We start from the raw sequence: 22815 nt of genomic DNA on the forward strand, positions 1-22815 counted from the left end.
AGCCCAAGTCACACTGCCTACACTTTTGGGAAGGAGTCCTACTGGAAGCAATTCACAGGTCACAGAGGCTCTAATCTAACAGGTGTGCACATTATGACCATCTTTATAGATCCATCCCAACAGAAGTACAGCTGAACATCTCTGGTCCTTGACTCAATAAAGATCAGTTCAACTTTCCATTGGTTTGCCCAAGACCAAATGCGAAAAAGTCTGCTTGGTCCTTTTCCATGAAGGTCTGGTTGCTTTATGCAACCTGCTCATTTGCATGCAGGTCTGCAACCAGAGCCAGGTGCTGTATAGTGAACCTCTATGTTTCATAGACTGGAAAGCAGAGGATGTAGACTTCCACCTGGAGGAGATGAATGCACCCAGAACTTTCTGCAAGCACCTTGTTACTGTATCTCACAGTAGCTGTTTTTCACCTTTTTTGAGCCAGCCAAAACACAGATATCTCATTCTAAGGCAGCTGCCTCTGTAATCAACTGAGAAATAAAGGAACATCTGGTAGGCAAGTCAGCCCATTATAATATACGTAACACTTGTCTCCATTCCTCCATGTGAGGAATACATATGACCAGCCTAGATCAGAAGGACAGTGATCAGGTCACCTAAGCTGCCAATATGAATAGTGTCCTAAGGTGGCAATAATAGTGGCACTAAAGAGTGAAGAGAAGCACAAGGAGATAATGACTCCAAGCATGGAGGTACATGCTTCTCATAAAAGCACAAAAAATGTGTAAATGTAGATAGATATTTCCAAAAATGAGTGTGAATCCTAAAGGAAAAGGCAGAAAAAGGGGGAGACCGAATAAGAGGAGATATATTCTAATGGTTTTCTCAGTATTAAAATACAGTCCACTTTGCCTCTTCCTCAGCAGAGCTAGTTATCTATTTAAGTCGATGTTGCACCAGAGAAATGAGGTAAAGCCCAGACCTTCAGGATAAAAAAAAGCATGATAACCTTGAGGTTGAACCAAGAGGCTCAGACAAATCATTAGCCCATGATGTTACAGCAGTGCTATAGTGGAGCCTCCCGCAGTGTCACCATCCCACCTGCACCACTGCTCTTCGACACGTGCTGAGAGAAATGAAACACAAAAGAAAAAGGCTGGGAGGAGAAAAGCTATAGGAAGTTTTAAAGAAAAAAATTGTAATAATGTCTACAGCTTAGTGCTCCAAGTACAGTGCCTGGTACTTGTTTAAGATCTCAGAAATCTTACCATGCTCCCACGTTTAGCAAACTATCCAGCATTTAAATTCCTTCTTCAGCATTGTCTGAGAAATACTGAAGAAAAACTGAAAGAAATTTTCAGTTTCTTTCACCTTGATTTTCCTGATTTATATTAGCCTCTTCTTCATGAATTTAAAAATTAATGGGGTGAGACGTATGGGGGAGAGGGCAGGGAAGAAAGGGTCATTTCAGTAAATACTTCTGAAAGATTTAAAAAGGAAATGGAAGTGATTAAAACTAGAGCTATCAAAATATCGACCAGCAGTACAACCTAAATTGGAAAACAAAGTAAATAAAAATATAATAGCTCAGAAAAACTTGGAGGAGATCAGTGTTAAAACCAGTGTTTTTATATTCTAGAAAAATCTAGTTATTTTCATACAATGTTTAAGAGACTCTAAAATATGTGGCCACTGTACTGTCATACTATTTCAACAACATGAGAACTTGTTTAAAGCATCTTTACTAGGTGAGCAAGAGTAAAGATTTCTGTAGCTTCATTAGCCTATCAACATGAGAATAATCAAATTAATTGACCCGTATGGGCCCATAGCTAACTAGATGCCTACAAATTATGGTCATTCATTCCACTAAATGACTTGAATCAATAAAAGTCAACTAGCATAAAACTTACAGATTGCTAGGCATAAAATCATATGACAATGCAGAGGGTACTAGATAAGTAAAGTCACTTAGGAACATATAAACCCTAGTACCACCAGCCTGAAGTGATTTGAGCAAGCTAATTTTCTTTTGATCATTAATGTTTACAGAAAAAATCATCAAAACAGACTAGGGTAAACAGTACAAAACTAGACTTTGCAGGTCTTTTCCTGGGTGAAATGTACTATAAAAGAAACACAGAAAATATTGATTCTTCTAACACAGAAATAAAAAGCGTTACCAACGTGAGTCGAGGTACAGCCTTTTTCATATTTTTTCTGTCCAGTTCAATTACACCTGGAAATCTCTAGCTACCTCTTGTGTTCACAAGCTCATCAGTACAATGCTGAATACACATGGGAAGATGCCACTAAAGGGAAAAACATCATTTTTGGTATTCTTTGAGGTAAAAAAGGAATTTAATGAACACTAGTCTCTTGTCTATATTTGCTATTACCAGGAGCTGGTACTCAGATTAGGATGCAACTTTTTGTCTATGACATACGGAAAGAGATCTTTTTTTCCAAAGCCAAGAGTTGCAATTAAGGATTGTATGTTACTCGCTAGAAAATCTCACTTTCTGTGCTGCTGTTTTCACACTGCCCTCCCCTCTCTGGTGAAGGGGACGATGTCTACTAGTTTGAAAGATGTTTTTATTTTGGAAAATCAGCAGAGGCAAAGGAATTAACAGAAGAGAAAGATACCTCAGTATCATGTTTGCTCACACGGTGCCTACATCAGTGGAGCACTCCTAATGCCATACAGAAAAACTGTTCTGTTTTGTGGAGTCAGATGTACGGAAAGAAGCAGTATTCTTTAAGTTTCCCATTTCAGACGTGAGCCTATTCCTTGGTGTCAACCTTCATTTACTTGCCTGCATCTACAATGCTCCAGGAAACCACTACACTAGCATCCACGTGCTGTGAATTCCCCTCTCTGGGGTCAGCTTGTTGCCAACTCACTTTAGGAATCCCATTATCAGGAAAGACAGCTTGTCAGGACAGGAACTGTGGAGCCACTTTCTAAGCTTTTAAAGCTTACAGCTGGGTCAAAATGGACCCACATCCCTTAAATTGTTCATTAATAGGTAGGGGCAAGACCTAATCTCCCCCTCCTAAAGGGGCTGGCTAGATTATATAGCAGAAAAGCAGCCCTGCTTCTGCACACGGGAATTCTCTCTTACGTGGTATAAAGTTTAGGCAATGGGACAGGTTTTCTTTTAGTAGTTTTGTTGATATGTGCTCCTAACTCCCATGAAGTAGCAGCTTCTGGATTTCATAGAGAAGGAACAGCAGTTATGGCTATTCTCTAAATCATGGAAACATGACTGCATTGAGATGTCTTTAAAATATGCCTGACTTCACAGTCAACAAAAATACAATCCAACAAGGTCCTGGCATGCCTGAGTTGCTACTTGCACATCCAGAATAATCTTTACTTTAGCAAAAGGAAAACTAAGTGTTCATAGAAAATATGATTGACAAAGGTAAGAGGTTATTGTTTACAGCAATTCTTCCAGCTTCTATTAATTTCATATTCTACTTAAAGCAGCTTGAGGTATTAAAAATCCTCCCAGAAAATCTCATCAAGCTGGAATCTAGGCAAAGACCACGAAATCCTCCACCAGATCCAAACAGTACATTTCGTGAGAAAAATCTCAGTTCTGAGCAACTCTGTCTGGAGGGCAAAAGGCCATCTGGATTTCATTCCAAGTGGAACTAACTAATTTGTACAACAATCATGTTGACAACAAAGACGAACACATATATCTCCTTTAAATGCCTCGAGGGATCATCCTACTACCTTTCAGTAGCCATGGTAACTTTGGGGAAAAAAAGCAGCCAGAAACAGTTTTCTGTGATAAAGGGTTTTAAATCACATTTATCATCTAACTGTTAACTTTTCCCCCTATACACCTGAAGGATGAAGGAGAGAGAATCTCTGCTTTACAAAGGAAAGAGAACCTCTTCCGATTCTCTCTGAAAAACCATGAAGATGGATGCCAGTGAAGTAAAATAACAACATATTTTTCAAGTTCTGTTTGTATTTTTGCTGACCATAACACAGGTTTTCATAGATGCCTCCTAAACATATATCATAATGTTGCAAAAAAAAAAAAAAAATCCTAACATCCATCAATAAGCAGCTCAAAATGCAAACTCTGGTAGTAGAAAAGGAGGTTTCCTGTACCTTTGGGACTTCATCAAGATGTGCATCAATTTTCTTCCCTTCAAATCAACTTTGCAAATTACATAATTTAAAGAATGTCACTGCTTCCTGCTGCACTGAAACAAAGAGTTGGCATAGCCGTTGAAAACATCTTTTGACAAAGACTATTCACATCATGATTCATACAGGTCATAGTCAATATAATACTCATTATTAACGCACGTACTATGCTGTTATACAGCTTGGATTAAAGCATGTCAAGGCCAGTGCAACAACTGTTTCCCTACTTAGTGAAAAGTCAACAAAAACTATTTTAAGGCAGTGGACAGCTGAAATACTAGCAGTTTGTGAACCCAAAGTATTGGCATACAATTTTGTCCCAGCCAAAAGACAGTTGTGAATCTATTCAGAAAATGAACTGCTTGGCCATTAGAGCTTTCTTCACTGTTACTTTTGGCAAGGGCACATATAAACAATAAACAGCACAAGGGACAGAAAAAGCAACAGGGAGAAGAAAAATCTGAACAAACATTTTTACTTTAAGACAAAGAAATGCCCTTAAACCAAGGAAGGAATGAGACATTGAAGTCCTAGCTAAAAGGGCCTGGTGAAGTTAGAAGGAAAACTCCCTTTGGTTGCTTTTCTCTGTTGGTAGTAAAGATTTTGTATTTCCTTGTAAAAGAACTGAATTGTCCTGTTCATAATACACAATTTAGTGGTGGACTTGGCAGTGTTAGGTTAATAGTTGGACTCAGTGATCTCAAAGGCCTTCTCCAACCTAAATGATTCTATTATCTATTCCCTTCATAACCTATATCTGGAAAAAATTTGCATAAACATTGCATCTTGAATAGCCACTTGAATCAAAAGGATAGTGACATATTATATGATCAATCTACAAAGTACCATATAAGGCCACCTTTTGAATTTTAACAATGATACTACCACTGCCTTTTAAGGACAAAGGCATAAGACTGCTCTTTAGTCATCAGTGGTATTCTGCCTTTGTGGACCTCCTGCTTGCAAAGATATGGGAAGTATCACACTTCTCCCCACACAAATGTGTTCTCCCTCACCAAACAATACAGTCACCAGCTAGCAATTACAGGTGGAACCTTCACTGGGCTTGGGGAAGTAGGTACCAGCTCCCAGTGACATTCACAAAAAGGAATAACAAAACTGAGTGCTCTGGAAATCCTGTGCTGGTATGGTACTTTCAGGGTAGACAAAAATCTTTCTGATGCTTCCATATAGATTTTTATGCAAACCAATGTGAAGAAAAGCTAAGCTGCAGAATAACATAAACTGAATAGTAGATTTCGGGCTTATTTCAATCACATATTGTGCTGTAATGGGAGATTAGATTTTTCAGCCATGCACTGAACCTTCTTTACTACATGACACAGGTCCTTGGGAGAAAGGTGCATTGACTCAGGAGTTTCTATCACGTTGCCAATCTTCTACTAACCTCTTAGTGCCACTCTTGGCATTTGGCCATGGCTTGGTTCCCATTCATGGCCCCTCCCAGCCAGACTCCATGCTTAGCCCTGCGCTTGATGCCAGGAGACCAGCTCACGCATCGCTCACTCACTCACGAGACTCTCAAAAACCCCTCTCTGTGCTGCTTCCTACCCTGTCTTACACACTTGGAAAGGGCTTCTCAGGAGCATCTGCAGCATAACCTATTACTCCCCCTTCAAAGATTTTAATAATCTCCTCTTCTACAGCACATACAACAGCTTGACAAGGGGTATCTAATATTAGACTCCTGATGGGTTGAGGACACCACTATCAAGATAACCGATAATACCTAATTGTTTCTTCTTGTCCTGTCTCTCTGCCTGTCTGGTCTTCCTCCCTACAGCGAAATCATAAGTGCTCTAGACAGAAACAGGATTTTTTTAAATCTGAATTTACACGTAATTTAGTGAAACAGAGCTAGGGTCTGCAAACAGGAGTCCTGTTGCTACAGAAAAATAAAAAGTAAATAGAATCACAAATTACAGTCACTTTTATTAATAGGTTGAAAAGACTAGTCGAAGAAAGTTCAGTGGTGACTTGCTTCTCCCTGGTATAAACCTTTTGCATAGGGATTATTTTAATGCCCAAGAATTGTTATTTTATTTTGAGATTAACAAGTACTAACTAATAAAATTCACAGTAAAAAAATTATAAGTAAGGAAAAGTAAACTAATCTCTGCCCAAACATAGCAAATACCTCTCAGTGACAGAGGTTTATAAGACTACACAGAAAAATAATAAATGAAAGAAAGCATAGAAACCACATCCATTCATCCTAAACTCTGTGCCACCTGAAAACAACCTATTTATTAAGGCTGGCAGAAAATTTTTCATTTCAGCCTTTTTTCATGTGGAAATCAGCAAAACATCATCTTTCACAGAAAGAACATTTTCCATTTTCATCAAAAGTTTTGGTTTAGACAAAGGAGGGAGGAGGGAAGTAGACTGGGGAGCAAACCTTACTAGAATGGCCCTACACGGCCATTTCATGCAGGCATGGAATAATTTGTTCTTTATGCACAGAAAGCCTTTTTTCTCTGTTTTTGGCTTATTGTCAGGAAGGACAAAACAGACTTAAGGAGTGTCTTCAGGAAAACTATGGGACTTGGGGAAACATCATGTACAACCATCCATAAGAGTAGCACTCTCTGTAAACCCAGTAAAAGCAACCTGCCACTCAGAATATGATGACTCAAAGACAGTAGAGAGAGCAGAAGTGACAAGGAAGCTGTGGCAGTATATGGAGCAGACTGTCACTCAGCCCAAAGGGCAATCTCTGCTCTCAAGAAGCAGGTGTGGGGATACCACACTACTACTCAAGATCATATTCCTCTGCCAGCAAATGCAAACCTAAAGCACATGCATACATTATGACCCATACAAGCACAGCTGTTAATACATTTGCAGCATGGTCACACCCTTTTATTTAACATCATCATCTGGAAATGAGTGCAACAAAGAATCTTGTCCTCTAATTATTTCCCTTTGACACTGCTGTATGTTCTGCTAGGCTCAGTGGTGTATCCAACATCAAAGTAAAATGCTGATTGCGCAGTCCCACCATTTCATTATTAATATCATCTTCCTGTTTCTGTGAAGCTGAACTTTAGATTTCAAATAATACTGCTTCTAAAGTCCAGGCTGGTACAGTTTTGATTTGCAAGGCATTTTGTAAGAAAAGGTGTGAAGCATGCAACCTGAATATATAATCTCTAATTCTCTTTGTCAGTTTAGACTCTTTAGTTGTACCCATATCTGTACTAACTGAGCTGCAAATCAACTTTTAAATATATTGCTGACAAGCAGATCTTCCTATTTTAACTAAAAAAAATTCTATGCCTACATATAACAGATGAGCAATTCTATAATTTTAAATAAATCATTGTCATTAATTTGCAATGAGAAGTAGAATCTTTGAAATTTCTAGTACAAGTGAAAATAGCAGCTGTTATCTTGCAAGTTCATTTTAGAAAACTGTGAAATGAAATTTAACCTCAAACACTAAGCTTTGAAGTATCCGACTTCCTATCTTCACATCTCAGATACCCACCCCCCCGGCACACAGACAGCTCTCAGGCTGACACCAAGCCAGTGATACGCAGAGTCTCTGTGAGGACTCACAGCCCTGTAGCAGTGAGCCTGCCTTCCAGGCAGCCTATGCACAGCTGCCCCTGGAGTCTCAGAAATCCAGAATCCTTGGCAAAGGCTATCGTTTCAGTTCTGGTGAACCAGACTTTCCAGTAACAAACAGTCACATTAGAAATTGCCCAGCCCACTTAAATCCAAAGCGAAACAGAGTTTTATCAAATTGAGATAGCTGGTAAAATGCTATTTAAATACAAACCAAGAAAAAACTGTAAGTGATTGAAAATAACATTTAGTTTCCCTGAACCCACTACCTACACATGGGTCCATGTTCTGTAAATTTATACCCTTACAGAAGAGAGACAAAATGATGAGAAAAGTAACAGGTTTTTAGCACACTCCTATCAAAACATATCCCAACCAAACTGAACAGAATATGTATAAACAACAATGAAAATTAAAAGCAAATAAGCTGGAAATTCCATTACCTCATCTGAAGTTCTCCCAGTCTGACAGATAAATTGTATTGTTATCCTGTAGTTATTTACTTATTGTGCCTCGCACCTATTTCTGACATATTAAAATGAAAACTGTGCTACAGAGGTAAACTGATGGGAAACTTCGATGAAAGTGTAAAAGCTTCAGGTTGCAATTATAGGGTGACTTCTATAAGAAACCAAAGAGATGAAAAATGAAACTGGCTTCCAAGAACTGCAGGTTAAACATATTTTTGCTAAGGGAAATGTGGAAAAAAATTAATTTTGTCTATTTTGACTATACGAAATAACCTTATTGGTGTTACTATTTTGAAGAAGTAGTATGTTAAAACCTCTTAGCTATGTATCATGTAGCCTGATAGCTTCAGGATGACAAGTCTAAAGTGAAAAGAAATATCACCTTCATGATCTGGGCTGCAAAACTTCAGTTTTACTCACACAGCTGGAAAGCCTGGAGCCTGTTCTGGTACATGATCTTGATGAAGAAGCAAATCACGGGTCTGTTTGGGCATACTGCAAAACTATTTTCCAATCCCTCTCCAGTGGAAACCAGGGATGAGAGGAACAAGAACGTCTCAGATCAAGCTTGGAATGTTTAGACAGAGCTATATTTGTGTCTCTGTGGTCTTCAGGACTGATAGTCCAGAAAAGTTTGTTTTCAAGCACACACCCTTCATTATTCCTCAATGAACTTTTTATGCAGATGTAACCTGTCCTAGGCACAAAAAAGTGAGACTCCTGAAAGGATGGTTTCCATTTTAAATCTATTCTATAGCAACTTCTTACAACAATGAACAGGTTCAAGTTTACTCCTCCTCCCCCTGCTAGTCAGAGTATGCATCACTATTAAACTTTTATAAGATCATGACAGATTTCTGCGTTTCTTCCCACCTACCAGGCCAGAGGAAAGAAAGGGAGCCCCATGTGGAGGGAATCTCTTTACAAACAGGCATTACAGCAGCCATGAAAGCAATACCATTGTTCTTTGAAAGAAAACCCTGGAACTGCACAATATAAGAAAGGGGGTATCCAAAATCAGCAGTGAAAATTCTGGAGCCCATCCTCAGCACTCCTAGGTCATACATTACAATCTCTCCTCTAAACAAAAACTTTCACCAAATTCATTGTCACTGCTTAGTATTTAATGAATATGGAAAAGTCACGCACACAGATGCTTGCATAAGAAACTACCTTGATTAAAACAAACTGTTGTCCTCAGCAACTGCCTGCATGTATTCCCAGATGTAATATGCCACGCTCTTCAATTACGACAGGGAAAAAGGAAGGTCCACTCTGACAAACTGCAAAGCAACAGCAAACTAAATAGCTACCTCCTCCATCGCCTCAGCATAAGTGTGCACCTAAACAGCATTTTAAGAGGGAATGATTATGCAGAAAGGGAGAAAATAACATGACAGAAAGAAAAAGGAGCAATTTATCATTATCAGCATAGGTTTTGTTCAGGTATATATACTGGAAGAAAGCCAAGAAACATGAGCCAGAAGCAAATTACAGTGTGTCCAGCCAAGACACCAGTCTGGAAAGCAAGGGGATCAGGAACACAAAACATGCGACAGCAAGCAACTGCGATGCAGTTTAAACACAGCCATGGAGACCAAATGCTCCTGAAACCCTGGCAGAATGGATATTACCTCCCCACTGTGGTCTCAGTGCAGGTACATTAATGTAGCTGAGTCTTGAAGTATATTACTGCTACACAATTAGCTCTGTCTGTGTTCAAGTCAACTTCATTAGAAATTCATTTGCACTAAGTGACTCAGGTTATTAGGCCTTTGTATACGTGCTCAGGAACCAACTGCAGTAAATCCAACTGAGAAAGGACACCGTCTTCCAATTCTCTTAATGTTTTGAACAAGGATAAAATCTCCCAAAGAAAACAAGTGTTTTAGTGATATTTGCAAGGCTTACCTTGCCCAAACCAGGGGTGTCTTTCACTTTGCTGACTGCCCTCAACAAACATGGTGGTGCAGGTGGTGGGGAAGTCTGAAGAATACTGCTGAAGCAGGTAGAGAAGAGAGGAGATTCAGGAACAGACGATGCAGAAGGCCTGTGCTTCTTCTTTTTGGAAGACAGGTTCAATTTCTGAGCAGCTCTGCGGGAAAAACAAGAGTAAGGTAAAGCATCCTCAAACTCGTCAACGAGAATGAATAAAGGTATTTTTCAGGTTTCTGTTTGTGTAGGCTCTCAATTTTGACCTAATCAATCCCAAAAGTTTTATAATTCTTGTTCCTCGTTCGTTATTAATAGTTTAATGCCATTGAGTTCACAGAGTTGCTCCAAATTTACAATCTGCATTAAATAGGGTCATAACTGGGCCTCTATCAGTATCTTATCTGTTGAAACAATGCAGCTTGCAAGAAGGCTCAAAACCCTCCAATTAAATCAATGAGCAATCTGGCAATTTCTGTTTTAAAATTAAGTTTGGTCACCAAATGGTTCACACAGAATTGTGTCTCATTCGTAAGTCTCTGATTAGAAGATTAATACTTGTGCAGTGTTTGGATGCAAGCAGCCACTGTTAAGTTAATTAGTAATAAATGCTCATTGCATTTGCTAAGGTGTAAGAAGCCTTGTACTAGCTGTTTGAAATTTTTATCACCTCTTAAAACATAAACTAGTCTAAAAACTGAACAAATGGTAACCAATGAAAATATTGCTGTTTGCGATGAGATGGAGACAATCATACAAACTCCAGCTGCATTAACCACTAAGCAGGGAAAACAGTGAAGACTGTTTTTAATAGTAGGTTATTCTTAGATAAGAACACTGAAGTTTGTATAGACTTTGATTAAAAAACTAAGTTTTACTGGAACAGAAACATTCAGTACTTTGATTTTAAAAATGTTTTATTTTGATAGATAATTCAACGTTCAGTCTTTGTTGCAGCTAGTTTGGTCCAACACTTGTGCATTCTGCACTGCCCATGGATAATGCTAAAATTAATCATGCTGTCCCGTGGTTTCCTTTTTGTAAAATGACCACTTTAAACAGAGCAGGTCAATGGGAGCACCATCTCAATGGAGAGATGGATACAACAATTTCAGGTTGTTTGCTTTAGCAGACAAATTGGGACTTAAGATAGGTATAAAAAGTAGTCTCTACTGACAGTAGCTCTCCTCACTTTGCTGAAGTGTGACAGTCAAGACCAATAATTCTAAATCCTCCTAAGTTTTAAGAAGCCTTAGTTCCCTTACACTGGTATCAGTATATATTATCCAACTCTGAACTTACAAAAGTAATTGCATAATTTTATCCCAAGGAGTTAGGGAAAAAGATTGAATTTTACATATATATATATATATATATATATATATATATATATATATATATATATACACAAACAAATATTTCAGTATGCAAGTAACTTGTGTTTGTATCATGTATCTCAAGCACATGAACAAATTACTGCTGGGCATGAAATTACCATATGTCAGCTGGTCACATGCACATTGCGTGCACCACTAGTATATGTTTTTTTACCCTATGGCAAGTTAAAAGCAGTTTCAGACAGATTAGTTTCTAATAAAAGGAAAACACTAGGAGATTTTAATTCACCTGACACAGAATTAGAACTCAGAAGTTTCTGTACCACCTCCTTGTCCTTCCCCTTCACTCTGCCCTAGACTTATGCTCATAATCTAGCCCTCTCTTTTAAGCTTCTGCATTTTTTTCAAAGAAAACATAATCAAAATATGTTGGTCAAAAAAAAATTTCCTGTTCCTAGCAACATTTCAATGGTTTGAGAGAATTCAATGATTTCAGCTTCCACACTGTCCATGACTAACACTTCCATGAAGTTGTCCATGTTAAGTCAAGACCTTCTGTGTGCCTTAGTTTCACTATAAAATTATTTCAAGGAAAATCTTCTACTATGTGCAACAATTGAAAACATAAATGTCAGCCAAACATACTGAAAAATTTACCCTTGTGGTCAAGCTCATTAGTCCAGTTTTAAATATAGGCAGTGGCTCCACTTACTGTGGTCATCCATCTGGTCTCACTGACTCACTTTGGGTGAAAATACATTTCCTAAAAGCTGTTTTCTGAATTGACTGACAGAGCTATTATTCCTCTTGCTACAAAATGCTTCTCCAGACTTTGCTGTTCCTTTTACAAAGCTGACAATGTAATACAAACCACTTTTTGACCCAACCAAGCCCATAGCTGGCATTTTCTTAAAGAAAAAATGTTGTTGAAGGTACCTGGCCTTTTCAAGATCTTGGAACTATATTCTAGTTTGACAGTTACAACCTTTCAGACTGCATTCAGGTGGAACAACCTGAATTTTCATTATATTTTTGGCCTGCAATTGGTAAAATATATGAAAAACAATAAACTATTTCCCAGAACTTCATGGGGTTTTCTGTTTTTCCCCAAGGAGAGAAAAATCAATGCATGGCAGGCTAGAAAATCATTACAAGTCCTATCAGACTTGACTGAATTTTGAAGGGGATCAAAAAGGCAATAAGCATCAAGTAATTCCCAGAGCACTTAGCTGGGAAGAGAAGGATATTTTAACCAGATGTAGGCTGCAACATGACACAAATACATAGAGTGTGGCTTCCTTATGAGCACATTTGCATGAGCAAAATAATTCAGCTTGGGTGGCTAGCATTGCTCTGAACACAGCTGGTCATGCCAGCTGATGCTGATTTGGCTCTGTGATCCAGTACAGGAGGTTAGAAATTCTCATATTTTACTTTTTCAGGGAGTCAGAGGCCTGGCTCTCCCATGCAGGCTCTCTGCATCACTAGATATCTCAGGCAAAGCACCAGGCTGGACTTGGGAGACCTGATGCTGCTGCAGCTCACAGCCTGCCCAGCTCAGCCAGCAGCTGTTTAGGCTCTGCTCTTTGTACAGGAGCCAGCTATTTTATTTTTTTTTCATTTAGTATCTAGTATAATAGGACTCTGATTTCCACTCGAGACTGCACACTATTGCATAATGGTAATGGCCATGATGGCAGCATGGCTTTATGTACAGACAATAAGCTGATCATACTCAAAGTCATATCAGCTCCCACTTGAGCCCCGTGATATCAGCCATGAACTATGCAGGGGTGTGCAGTGGGCTCCAGTGCATCGTAAACCACTTCCCCACTGTGTATGCGGCATGGCTGTGGTAGGGATTGTGTCCCCAGAGACACACAAGGAACTTGATCCAAATTAAATTTTTGAAGTGCGCAATTTAAACTGTATTAGATCACTGTGTGGACACATTCATTCACAACAGAACTGTCTTTAATGTCATTTCACTGAATTACCTCCCAAAATAATGCAAGTTTAATCCAGTTTAGTTAATATACTTTGGATTAATACCTTCAGATATTTTGGACTATTTTTTCTGAATGTAAAGAAGCATCTGGAGACTTTTTGAAAGCTTACAAGACTTCTGGCAGATGAAATAATCACAAGATCAAGAGCTGAAATTGCAGGAGGGACATTAGAAAGCAGATTAAAGTTCAATCCAAATAAAACTAATAGATTGCTGGCAGCAAAGGGGAACTGCTTTGAAAATCCACCTAATCCATAGCAAAGATCGAGATCATTCTTTGAAAGGACATTCTCTGCTTTTTGTTTTTTAAAATAGAAGTCTAATAAGGTAGTCAGAATACTTTTTGCCTCCCACCTATGCAGAAATGTTGATATATTTTTTCCCTTAAAAATTCACAACCAGGCTGGGATTTTCAAATACACTGATTGTAGAGCTGGAAACCAATTCATGATTGATAGGAACTTTATGAAAGCTGAAGGTCCTCCATGGGATTCACTGAAGAAATGGAAGTAAACCAGCTTAGAGGTCATTCTGAAATATAAGGGGACAAAGTATGCTCTTTGAAAACTTGTCTAGAGAGACAAATGAGCATAAATGGATTAAATAATTTTTAACACAGAACAAAGGCATTTCTAGGCTTGATGTAAATAACTCTACTAAGTTATTCATACTACTTATAAGAAATATAAGAATGAAGTTGATGAAACTCTTAAGACAAAATAAAAACCGTTACGGAAAGCTCTGTAAATACCTTGCTTAGAGAACTCATTGGGTAATTTCTTATAGTATAATATGTATAAGGAAACTCCGTGGAAGGAACAGTTGGAAAATTCATGGTTTCTAAATTAATGCTAATAAAATTTAAGGGACACCTCTTTAGCTTCATAAAAAAAAAATATTTTTTCAGCAACACATCATCCAAGGCAAAGTTAAAACTTCAGGACCCACTGTCAAAGTAGAGGTCACTAAGGCCACTAGGTTCATTAGATTCAGAGGGAGGTGAAACATTAAGTGAATACTTAAAATATTATTCACAGTTGTGTCAGCAAAGATCATCATTCATAAGTAACACTGACTGACTTGCTCCTTCATCACTGACATCTGAAGAGATTTCCTTAGGTGTGTATCTCTGTATAATTATTCCTTACTGGATATTCATACTCCACTACAAGGCATTCAATACTTATTAACATTGGAAACAAAATTCCAGATCATAGGAGCAATTGAGCTAGCATATTAGTTTCTGTGTCAAAATAGAAACTGAAATATGCTCATTTTCATATCATATCTTCCACAGAGAAAATGGTTCTCAAGATATGGAGGTTGAACAGCCATGGATTAGCTAAATGTAATGTAAATATTTACAATTTTAATTAAAACTAAAAATCTATTTTTCTTTTTTATTTGGAGGTATACATTTTATTTTGTAACACAAATACTCTTGGCTGGGAACACCATTCAAAGAGTAAGGAATGAACTTTATCCGTGCAAGGAATGGCTTACCAGAGGATGTTCTGGTTTGACAAGCCTGAAGGAGGTTAATGATATTCCCTAACAACTAAAACACGACCTTTACTTATCCAAAACTGCCTTGCCTGCTGTATCTTAATGCTAGGTTGGAAAATAGATGCAGGTTTAGTTTGGAAATGAGTCTTCTGAGCAAACTCTTTAAGCATATTTGTGCAGCTATATCACCAGTTATAAAATACACCGATATTTATGGCCAGAAGCGTTGGATACCCAGCATGAAACGTTCATATCCTATGGTCTCAAGCTGGCCACCTAAAAGTGAAAGATACCATTACCCAGCCTCACCCTCAAATTGAAAACCCTACTTATGTTCTCTTTTGTTTGGGTTTTTTTAAACCCCAGACATAATTCTTCCTGCAGAAAAAGTAGAAACTCTTGGTTGTCAGCTACAAAGTAAAACGTAGTCTGCATAGTATTTTATTTAAGTGACAGAATGTCAAACAAAGGTATACTGGAAGATTGTCATTAGTTTTGATTATTTCCAACTCAAAGGTTTGCAAATGGTTTCACAGTGTATTTTCTGCTTTGGGTAATGATGTTTCTATAAAATGAGTCATGATATCATATCATATCATATATAGGTCCTCATGTAGGTGGAAGGTAAAAAACAATAGGATACAGCAAATTTACAAATATGCAGACTTGTTTTCTGGGAGAAAAGCTAGTCTTGATTTTTAGTTACACAGGGTCATTCAACAATGCCTTCTCTATGATCTTTCACTACTGGATTACGTCAGCTACATGCTGCCTATAAAAACTAGATACAGGGCAATTAATGGGATGTTCACATTTTCTGATTATAGGGATCTAATCTACCTTCTCTGAATCATCACAAAAAATTATTCTTTTTTCTCCCAGTCACCTGTATAGGTGATGCAGGCTTACTAACGTGACATTACAACCAAGTTGACCTGAGTACTACTACCAAAAGGGGAAACCCCACACCTGCCATGGCCCTGGCTGCACACTTCCTTTCCCTCCCTTTCTTCTTTATTTTTTTTCTTTTCTTTTTTCTTCACTTATTTTGGCTTGGCCACTACCACTTTAACCTCCTGAATGGGCTTGTGCCAAGAGTGCTCTAAATCATACTTATTTGACATGGCTAATATACCTGAATTACTATGGCAAGCGCTTTCCCAGCCTTAAAATCTGAGGCATGTGGTACAAAATGTGGTTTCATACAAATCTCATATTTCTGTTTGGAGGGCAATGAACTGGCGAGGAGCCATGGCTTCCTTTGCGCCATGCCTTTCTTTGCATCTTCTAAAGCAAAGAGAAGAGAGATGCTTTACAGGTTGTTTAACCAACAAGCTAACAGTCACACTCTGCTGAAAGGGGCCAGGTTGCCTCTCCACCATCTGCTGCAAACCAGGGCTACCATCTGGGAAGCATGCTCCATGGCAGAGCAAGAACAACCTCCAAGAGCTTCTCCTCATACCTCTACATGGAACAGTTTTTCTCATCCAGAGTGAAAGCAAAAAGACAGAGCAACAAACCCTGCAGCTGGCTTGCCATGTCACTTCTCAGTCCTCATTCCCTGCCTTGCAACAGGAAGTTACAAGCTATAAACAAGAATCAGGGCAACTTTACTCCACTTTAATTCTCTGTGCGGCCAAACCCAAGGGCTGTGGTGTTGCAGCCTAGCAAGATATGTGAAGAATGAAATAAGAACCCTCAGAGGAACACTTCCTATATTTGTACTTCCAGTAAGATTCTTAGTATTTGTGTTTAATTATTTTACAATGCCTTTAAAATCTGGAGATAATTTGAGCTTTCTGCTTATACTGTAAAAGGTATAATAAACATCTCTCTAATGCCCAGTAAACACTTGCCCCTTATTGTTCTCTTTATTTTTATGCATGCATCCAATTTCATAGCAACAATAAAGCTGTCCCAGGCTGTAATCTTTCACGTCTTGGGTGGTAGTAAGGATACTTTGGCCACAGTGCCATCTCCCCAGCAACTGTACTGTAACTGTCCAGAAACCCATTATTTTCAATTTATTTGATTCTAAACCAGTCAAAATAGGGTTTCAGACTTTATTCAGGACAGGTCTTACAAAAACTGAGGCTTGCTGCACACAGGTAAACGTAGTAAAATTAAGAGCTCAGACACGCTCTTACATAAACTTGAAATTTGTGTAAATTCACTAGCAACAGAGCTGGTCCTAGACTGCACCAAAGCAAAGGTAATGAATATGTTTGAAGACCAATAGATGAATCAAAAGCTCAAAATTCTATGTACGTACACATTGTAGGACAGAGGACTCATATTCTACACAGCTGTTACTTGAGTGAAGCTCCCAGTTTTAGAGAAGGGTATTACAAGATATGAAACAAACCCCTTCTCGTGTCATTACTGTTTGATTCACAAGATTCTCTACATCAGGAATCACTGTATTCCAGTGAAGATCTTCTTATCTAACCTAAAAGTTCCTGGAAAATCCTGATTCAGTGACAGATGCCCTTCTGCCTTTGGCAACGGGACCATTAATTAGCACTCATGCATCAAGGTAATGTTGGCAAAAAAAGTAACCACTCAAATGAACCATCACATTTGGAATTTTTACAAGATCATACCCTTGTCCTTCAATAGTACCCATCAAGAAAACTACTTCTTGACTTAATATCTTGATACATTTACCTAGAGGAAGGTCATTCCTGATTTCTTTCCTTTCTTTTGTCACATCAGTATCTTTTCCTCTTAGTATGGTTTCTAAATTTCAGGCATTACTGACTCAGGTTACCACACACACTATAAAAATGACCAAATTCACCCCTCCTTCTGTGTTATTGGCTGCAGACACACATAATCAGTCTGCACCTTTAGAGAAAAAAAGAGTGATTTTGAAGACCAGCAGAAGAAACTAACTCTAAAAAAAATGTTCAGCATTCAAAGACAGAAGAGAAACTATTAGTCAAATTTTTTTAAGAATGGGTAAAGGTTGTTTTTTATTACTAACCTACCTTATTTTTCTCTCTAAAAATGGTTTTATGAAATATGCTTTTATAAAAAATGGTAGTCAGACAGATCACAGTTCTCATTACATTATCCTGTTCTTGGAAAGCTCTGAGGATCAATTGGACATGTGTCACTGCATGCTTAATACATGAAGCAAGTTGAACTGTTATACTTGGGTAAAATAAAATCAGATGTTTAGCACTAGCTTAATAGGGGAAGAAAACCAGCTATATTTACTCTAACTCAAATGAATTCAAATGTAAGAACTTACCAATTACTGCCATGGTTACTTGACAATGCATTTTCAAGTCCATGTGTGAAAACTGCATAGGCAAGAGCACGACAACCACAAACCAGAGTAGCCTTAATTTCAGGCTTACAGAGCTGAGGGCAAGGGTTCTAGTACCTTCCAAGGAAAGGTCAGAAATAGGCTCCATCCAGCTCAAGCTTTGGATGTTAAGAAGCATTGCCTATATATAATAAAGATTCATATAGCAAGACACTGGCATTGCCACTAAGCAATAAGAAAGGAGATGTGCACTGTTTTATATTTGTACTGTTATTGTGTAAAACAAGAAACATATGCAGATCTGTCAGTCTTCAAGTGTTCGCTGTAAAATATTAGGGCTTTAGATGTACAGTTACACTGCCTTCTCATAAAAGCTCCACCAGGAATAGCTGGCAGATTTTCCCTATGTCTGAGATAACGTAGCAAATGCCAAACTGTGGGACAGGACTATTAGTCAGCCCCTAGCTGACTCTTTTCATGAGCGTTCATGATAGCTCAAAAACAGGACTAACAGAAGCTTTGCAATGAGAGGGCCACAAACCACTGGCCATTTAATAACAGTCCTTAAAATCACATAAAGAAAATTCTTTAGCTGTAAGTTTTATGGAGCTTATATGATTACGGTTATTCTATTACCTTGGATGCTAAAGCCTGACCACATACTGTGCAGAAAGCTATTTTGCTTCATCTCTGTCCCATTCAGCAAAAACCTCTCATAACACCAGGAGGAAAAGCAGCCAGCACACAGATTCACAGTCCATTTTGTCATTGTTTAACTTTCCAGTTGGCAGAACCATAAAAAGGTTAAAAGGCAGGTATGTTTTACAGGGGATTTTGCCTCATCAATATTTTTGAGGTCAGCACATTTAAAATAACACCAGTGTACAAATGGTAAACTATTCTGACAATGCAGATGCACTGAAATTCAATGCACTTCAGCCCAGCTCTGACAAGCAATCTCCTGTCGTAGTAAAAACTATTTCCTCTAAGAGTTCCTGTTAGTCTTGTCTTGTACTTATTTAAGTCACCACCATGAGATAGTGATAATTCTTTGAGACAAGTTGTTTTCAACTACTGGAGACTATAGCCATTACTACATATAATATGATACAGTCCAAGAATGAGGTTCTTCTCATAACAGACTGCACACATCCTAAAATCAGTCCAGTCCTAACAGCTAATAAGCAAAGTAGACAAAACAAAAGAAAGAAATTTTATGATCCCACCTTCATGGAAATAGGCTGAAGCACAAAGAATTTCACAAATAGTGGGAAATGATAATTTAATCTAGATCATCCCAGCAAATTCACACAAATAGTTATGATGCTTTTGGAGATGTCTAACTTGGCATCCCCATTCCGGTACCTAAAAGGAGGGTACCAAGATGATGGAGTTACACTCTGTATCAGGGTATGGAAGGAGAAAAAGAGATAAAGGACATATGTTGAAATGAGAGAAGTCTGGACAGGGTAAAAGGAAAGGCTTTTTTATCCTGAGGGCAGCCAAACAATATGGTGCTTTTTTTGTGCTTGGGAAAGTTTAAGACTCAAATGGATAAGGGTGTGAACAATGTGTCTGACTTCAGAGCTGAACCTGCTTTGAGCAGGAAATTGGATTAGAAACATTCTGAGGTCACTTCAACCCTTGTTGATCCAATGATGTTATGAAAGAAATATTGCTGCAATTCTGAAAGCAATAAAATATTATGCTTTATTTTTTCTATCAAAATGTATTTTCTCTGAAATTTTTCAATAAATTCATTTGGCATCAGTCTCAGAAATTCATGAAATCCAAAATTAAAGCTTTAATTTTGAGAATATTAATTTAAATATAATTGGAGAACTGTCAAACTACAATTTCATACTGAAAAAGTTAATGGCTGCTTCTTTTTGCAAGGCTCTAACCAAAACACATTAAAAAATTTCTTGATTATTGTTGCCTCTCTGGGAGGACATTAGCTAATCAGCAGAGGCTGATGAATTTATTCTGAAAGAAATCCATGTATCTTGCTGAGAAACAAATTTGACACAAATTTCACCCAGGTCCTCTTCAATGTTTTATGATAAGACCTTCTATCTCTATCTACTGATAGCAGATGGAAGTAATTCTACTCAATACTAAATGTCCTCATATCCTACCATTTGCAGGGAAAGTCCCATGCACCCAGCCTCTTGCAGGAATGCTCAGCATTCTGCTGGCTCGGACCCCACCTCCTTTGGGAGCTGACCTTAATATTTAACCTACTTTAATCATACTGCAAAATGAATTAATATGAAAAATTATAAAACTGGAAAACACTATTAGTGTTGGCAATTACTGATATTTTTAAAGCAAACCTTTTGTTCTCTTTTTTCTATTTCCAGTAAAGTGAAATGAAAAAAAAAAACACCATGAAATTAAATACACCACACAGAGTAGTAAGCTATTGCCAGAAAAAAACGAACTGTACAGATGTGTGGCACAGGCACCAACAAGCAGAATTTATAAGAAATGTAAAGAATTTAATCAGCAGCTTTTTGCTAATTACCTGTACAAATTTCAGTGAAAGCCAATTAATTTTCAGTTCTGAGGGCACTTCTCAGACAGTTGGGTATTACTGCTATACTGAACAAGTATTTGACATGTATTCTTGTTTCTTAGAGAAAGTAAATTCCTGAAAATACCTCTAAAGGTATTTTCCTTTATTATTCCACCTCTAAAGGTGGAAAAACAAGTTATTTAAAGTGGCTCAAAATTTTATGCAAAAATGTTTTTTAAACACATCCTGTCTTATATAAAGAAAAGAGGAAAATGTATTTGCTGTTTGATTTTACTTGGATCTCAATCTCTTTTGTGGTTTGTTGATAGCACCCATATTCACACATCTTTTCCACCTGAAAAAAGTGCCAGTAACTCATGTTCAATACTGATAAAATACAGCTGAGACTGAGGGGTGCGGTGGGAAGGGATATCAGAGGAATTAGAAAGAGTCTTGTCAGAACACCAAAGGGACTGAAGTCTCTGAATCTCATGGGTCCATGGTAGGTATTACAAATACAAGGAGCAGTATTACCCAGAAAAATCTTTTCCCTCTTATAATTGCTCCCTCTTATAATCCTCCTATTTTTTTTTGGATACAGGCTTTACTGTGATATATTTTTTATCAACTGCAGGCCAAAATATTGTTGTTTGCTCTAATGGGAGCTAGGCATGAATGTTTCACTTGGTGCAGTCAGAATGAAAGCTCATTTCCCAAACAGGCAGATTCAGCCATAACTCTGAGCTCTCCTCTTGTCATCCTATTGTCTTTCTCCACTATTCTCTATAGTCAATGGTTAGGAGCATGATAAACTTTCTGTTTCTTGTTTTTCATAAGACAAATCATGCTCAGTGAATACCTGAAGCTTTCCCAGAGTTGTCTGCATCTAAAGCTTTGCTTCCTGGACAGCTGGCCTACTGAAAGCTGAATCAGCTCTCTCTGTGCTGGGGGCTTCTGGCTCTTCCCTCTCCAGTGACCCATAGGTTCCTGACCCACAGCACCTACTGCTTGGTGCAATCCTATCAAAAGGCACATCCTCCATATTAAAACATCTTGGTACAATGTGTTCTTCTAAAGATCCTGGTCCTCATCACCAAAGCAAACAGTAGGCTAAACATTACCTCTACCAACAACTCAGAGAATACTTAAAAAAAACCAGGAACAGAATTATTCTTCCAAGAGATCTCTTGTTTAGTAATGCAGCTCCCTGACACAGATCAAGTCACTGCCTTGCCTCCATCACAGCACAATCACTGCTCTGTGAAGTATTTTCTTTGATGAGAAGGCCTAGAAAATTGGTTCATCTGCCTACTTTATGATAAATATCCCATTGTTCTGTGAACCAGTGCCCAGCAAAGGTAGGTTGCAATCAGTCCTCTCTAAAAGGCTTTTAGAAGATATCAGCATATCATGGCACTTTCATTTCTCACAACCAAAAAACCCACCCCGCACCCTCTCACTGAGCCACAGAGTGTAAAACCAGTCCTTTGGCTTTAACAGAACCCATTAGACTCCAATAAAGAGTGGGGCTCTGTACAGCTTTGTACACAGCCACACGGCCTTTCACACTCTCAGAACTGAGGTTACTTTTAGTATATCTTCTGTTTTGTACACTTGCAACATCACCATAAACTTGCATCACTGAAGCAGCTCCACTCAAGTAGTCATTCAAGACTGAATGTTACAACTCGGAAGACTACAAATATTGGGGGACAAGAGAGGGGTAAAGTATTTTAGCTTCAAGTAGCTGATAACACAACCTTTTAACACCACAAGAAACACTAAATTTCTAAATATGACTGTTATTCTTCTCCCTGATATGGTGCTTCAGCAGGAAAGCAATAGGTATACACTGTGCCCACAGTGCAGAAGCACTGTGAAGCTGATACAGATAGACAAGCCTTAACTTATGCTATATAAATACAGATTTTTTTGCCCTTGTCTAAACAGAAGCTATCCCACTGTAATTACAGTAGTGTGGTTATAGCAAATAGCCTTCTTAATGTGAAAGTATTTATTCTGGTCAGTTTATTCCTAAGCAGCACAAGGAATATGG

General features: G+C 38.1%; 1 protein-coding gene across 1 annotated transcript in view; it reads right to left on the minus strand.

The window, feature by feature from the left end:
• The window catches only part of KIF26B (kinesin family member 26B), a 290490-nt gene that overhangs the window by 100612 nt on the left and 167063 nt on the right, over nt 1-22815 (minus strand). Inside the window, exon 5 of the mRNA XM_064648644.1 lies at nt 10096-10279. Within this exon, the coding sequence (XP_064504714.1) occupies nt 10096-10279 (184 nt within the window). The remainder of the gene's footprint in view (nt 1-10095; nt 10280-22815) is intronic.

The sequence above is a fragment of the Pseudopipra pipra genome, chromosome 3, assembly GCF_036250125.1.
Source record: "Pseudopipra pipra isolate bDixPip1 chromosome 3, bDixPip1.hap1, whole genome shotgun sequence".
Classification (NCBI taxonomy): domain Eukaryota; kingdom Metazoa; phylum Chordata; class Aves; order Passeriformes; family Pipridae; genus Pseudopipra; species Pseudopipra pipra.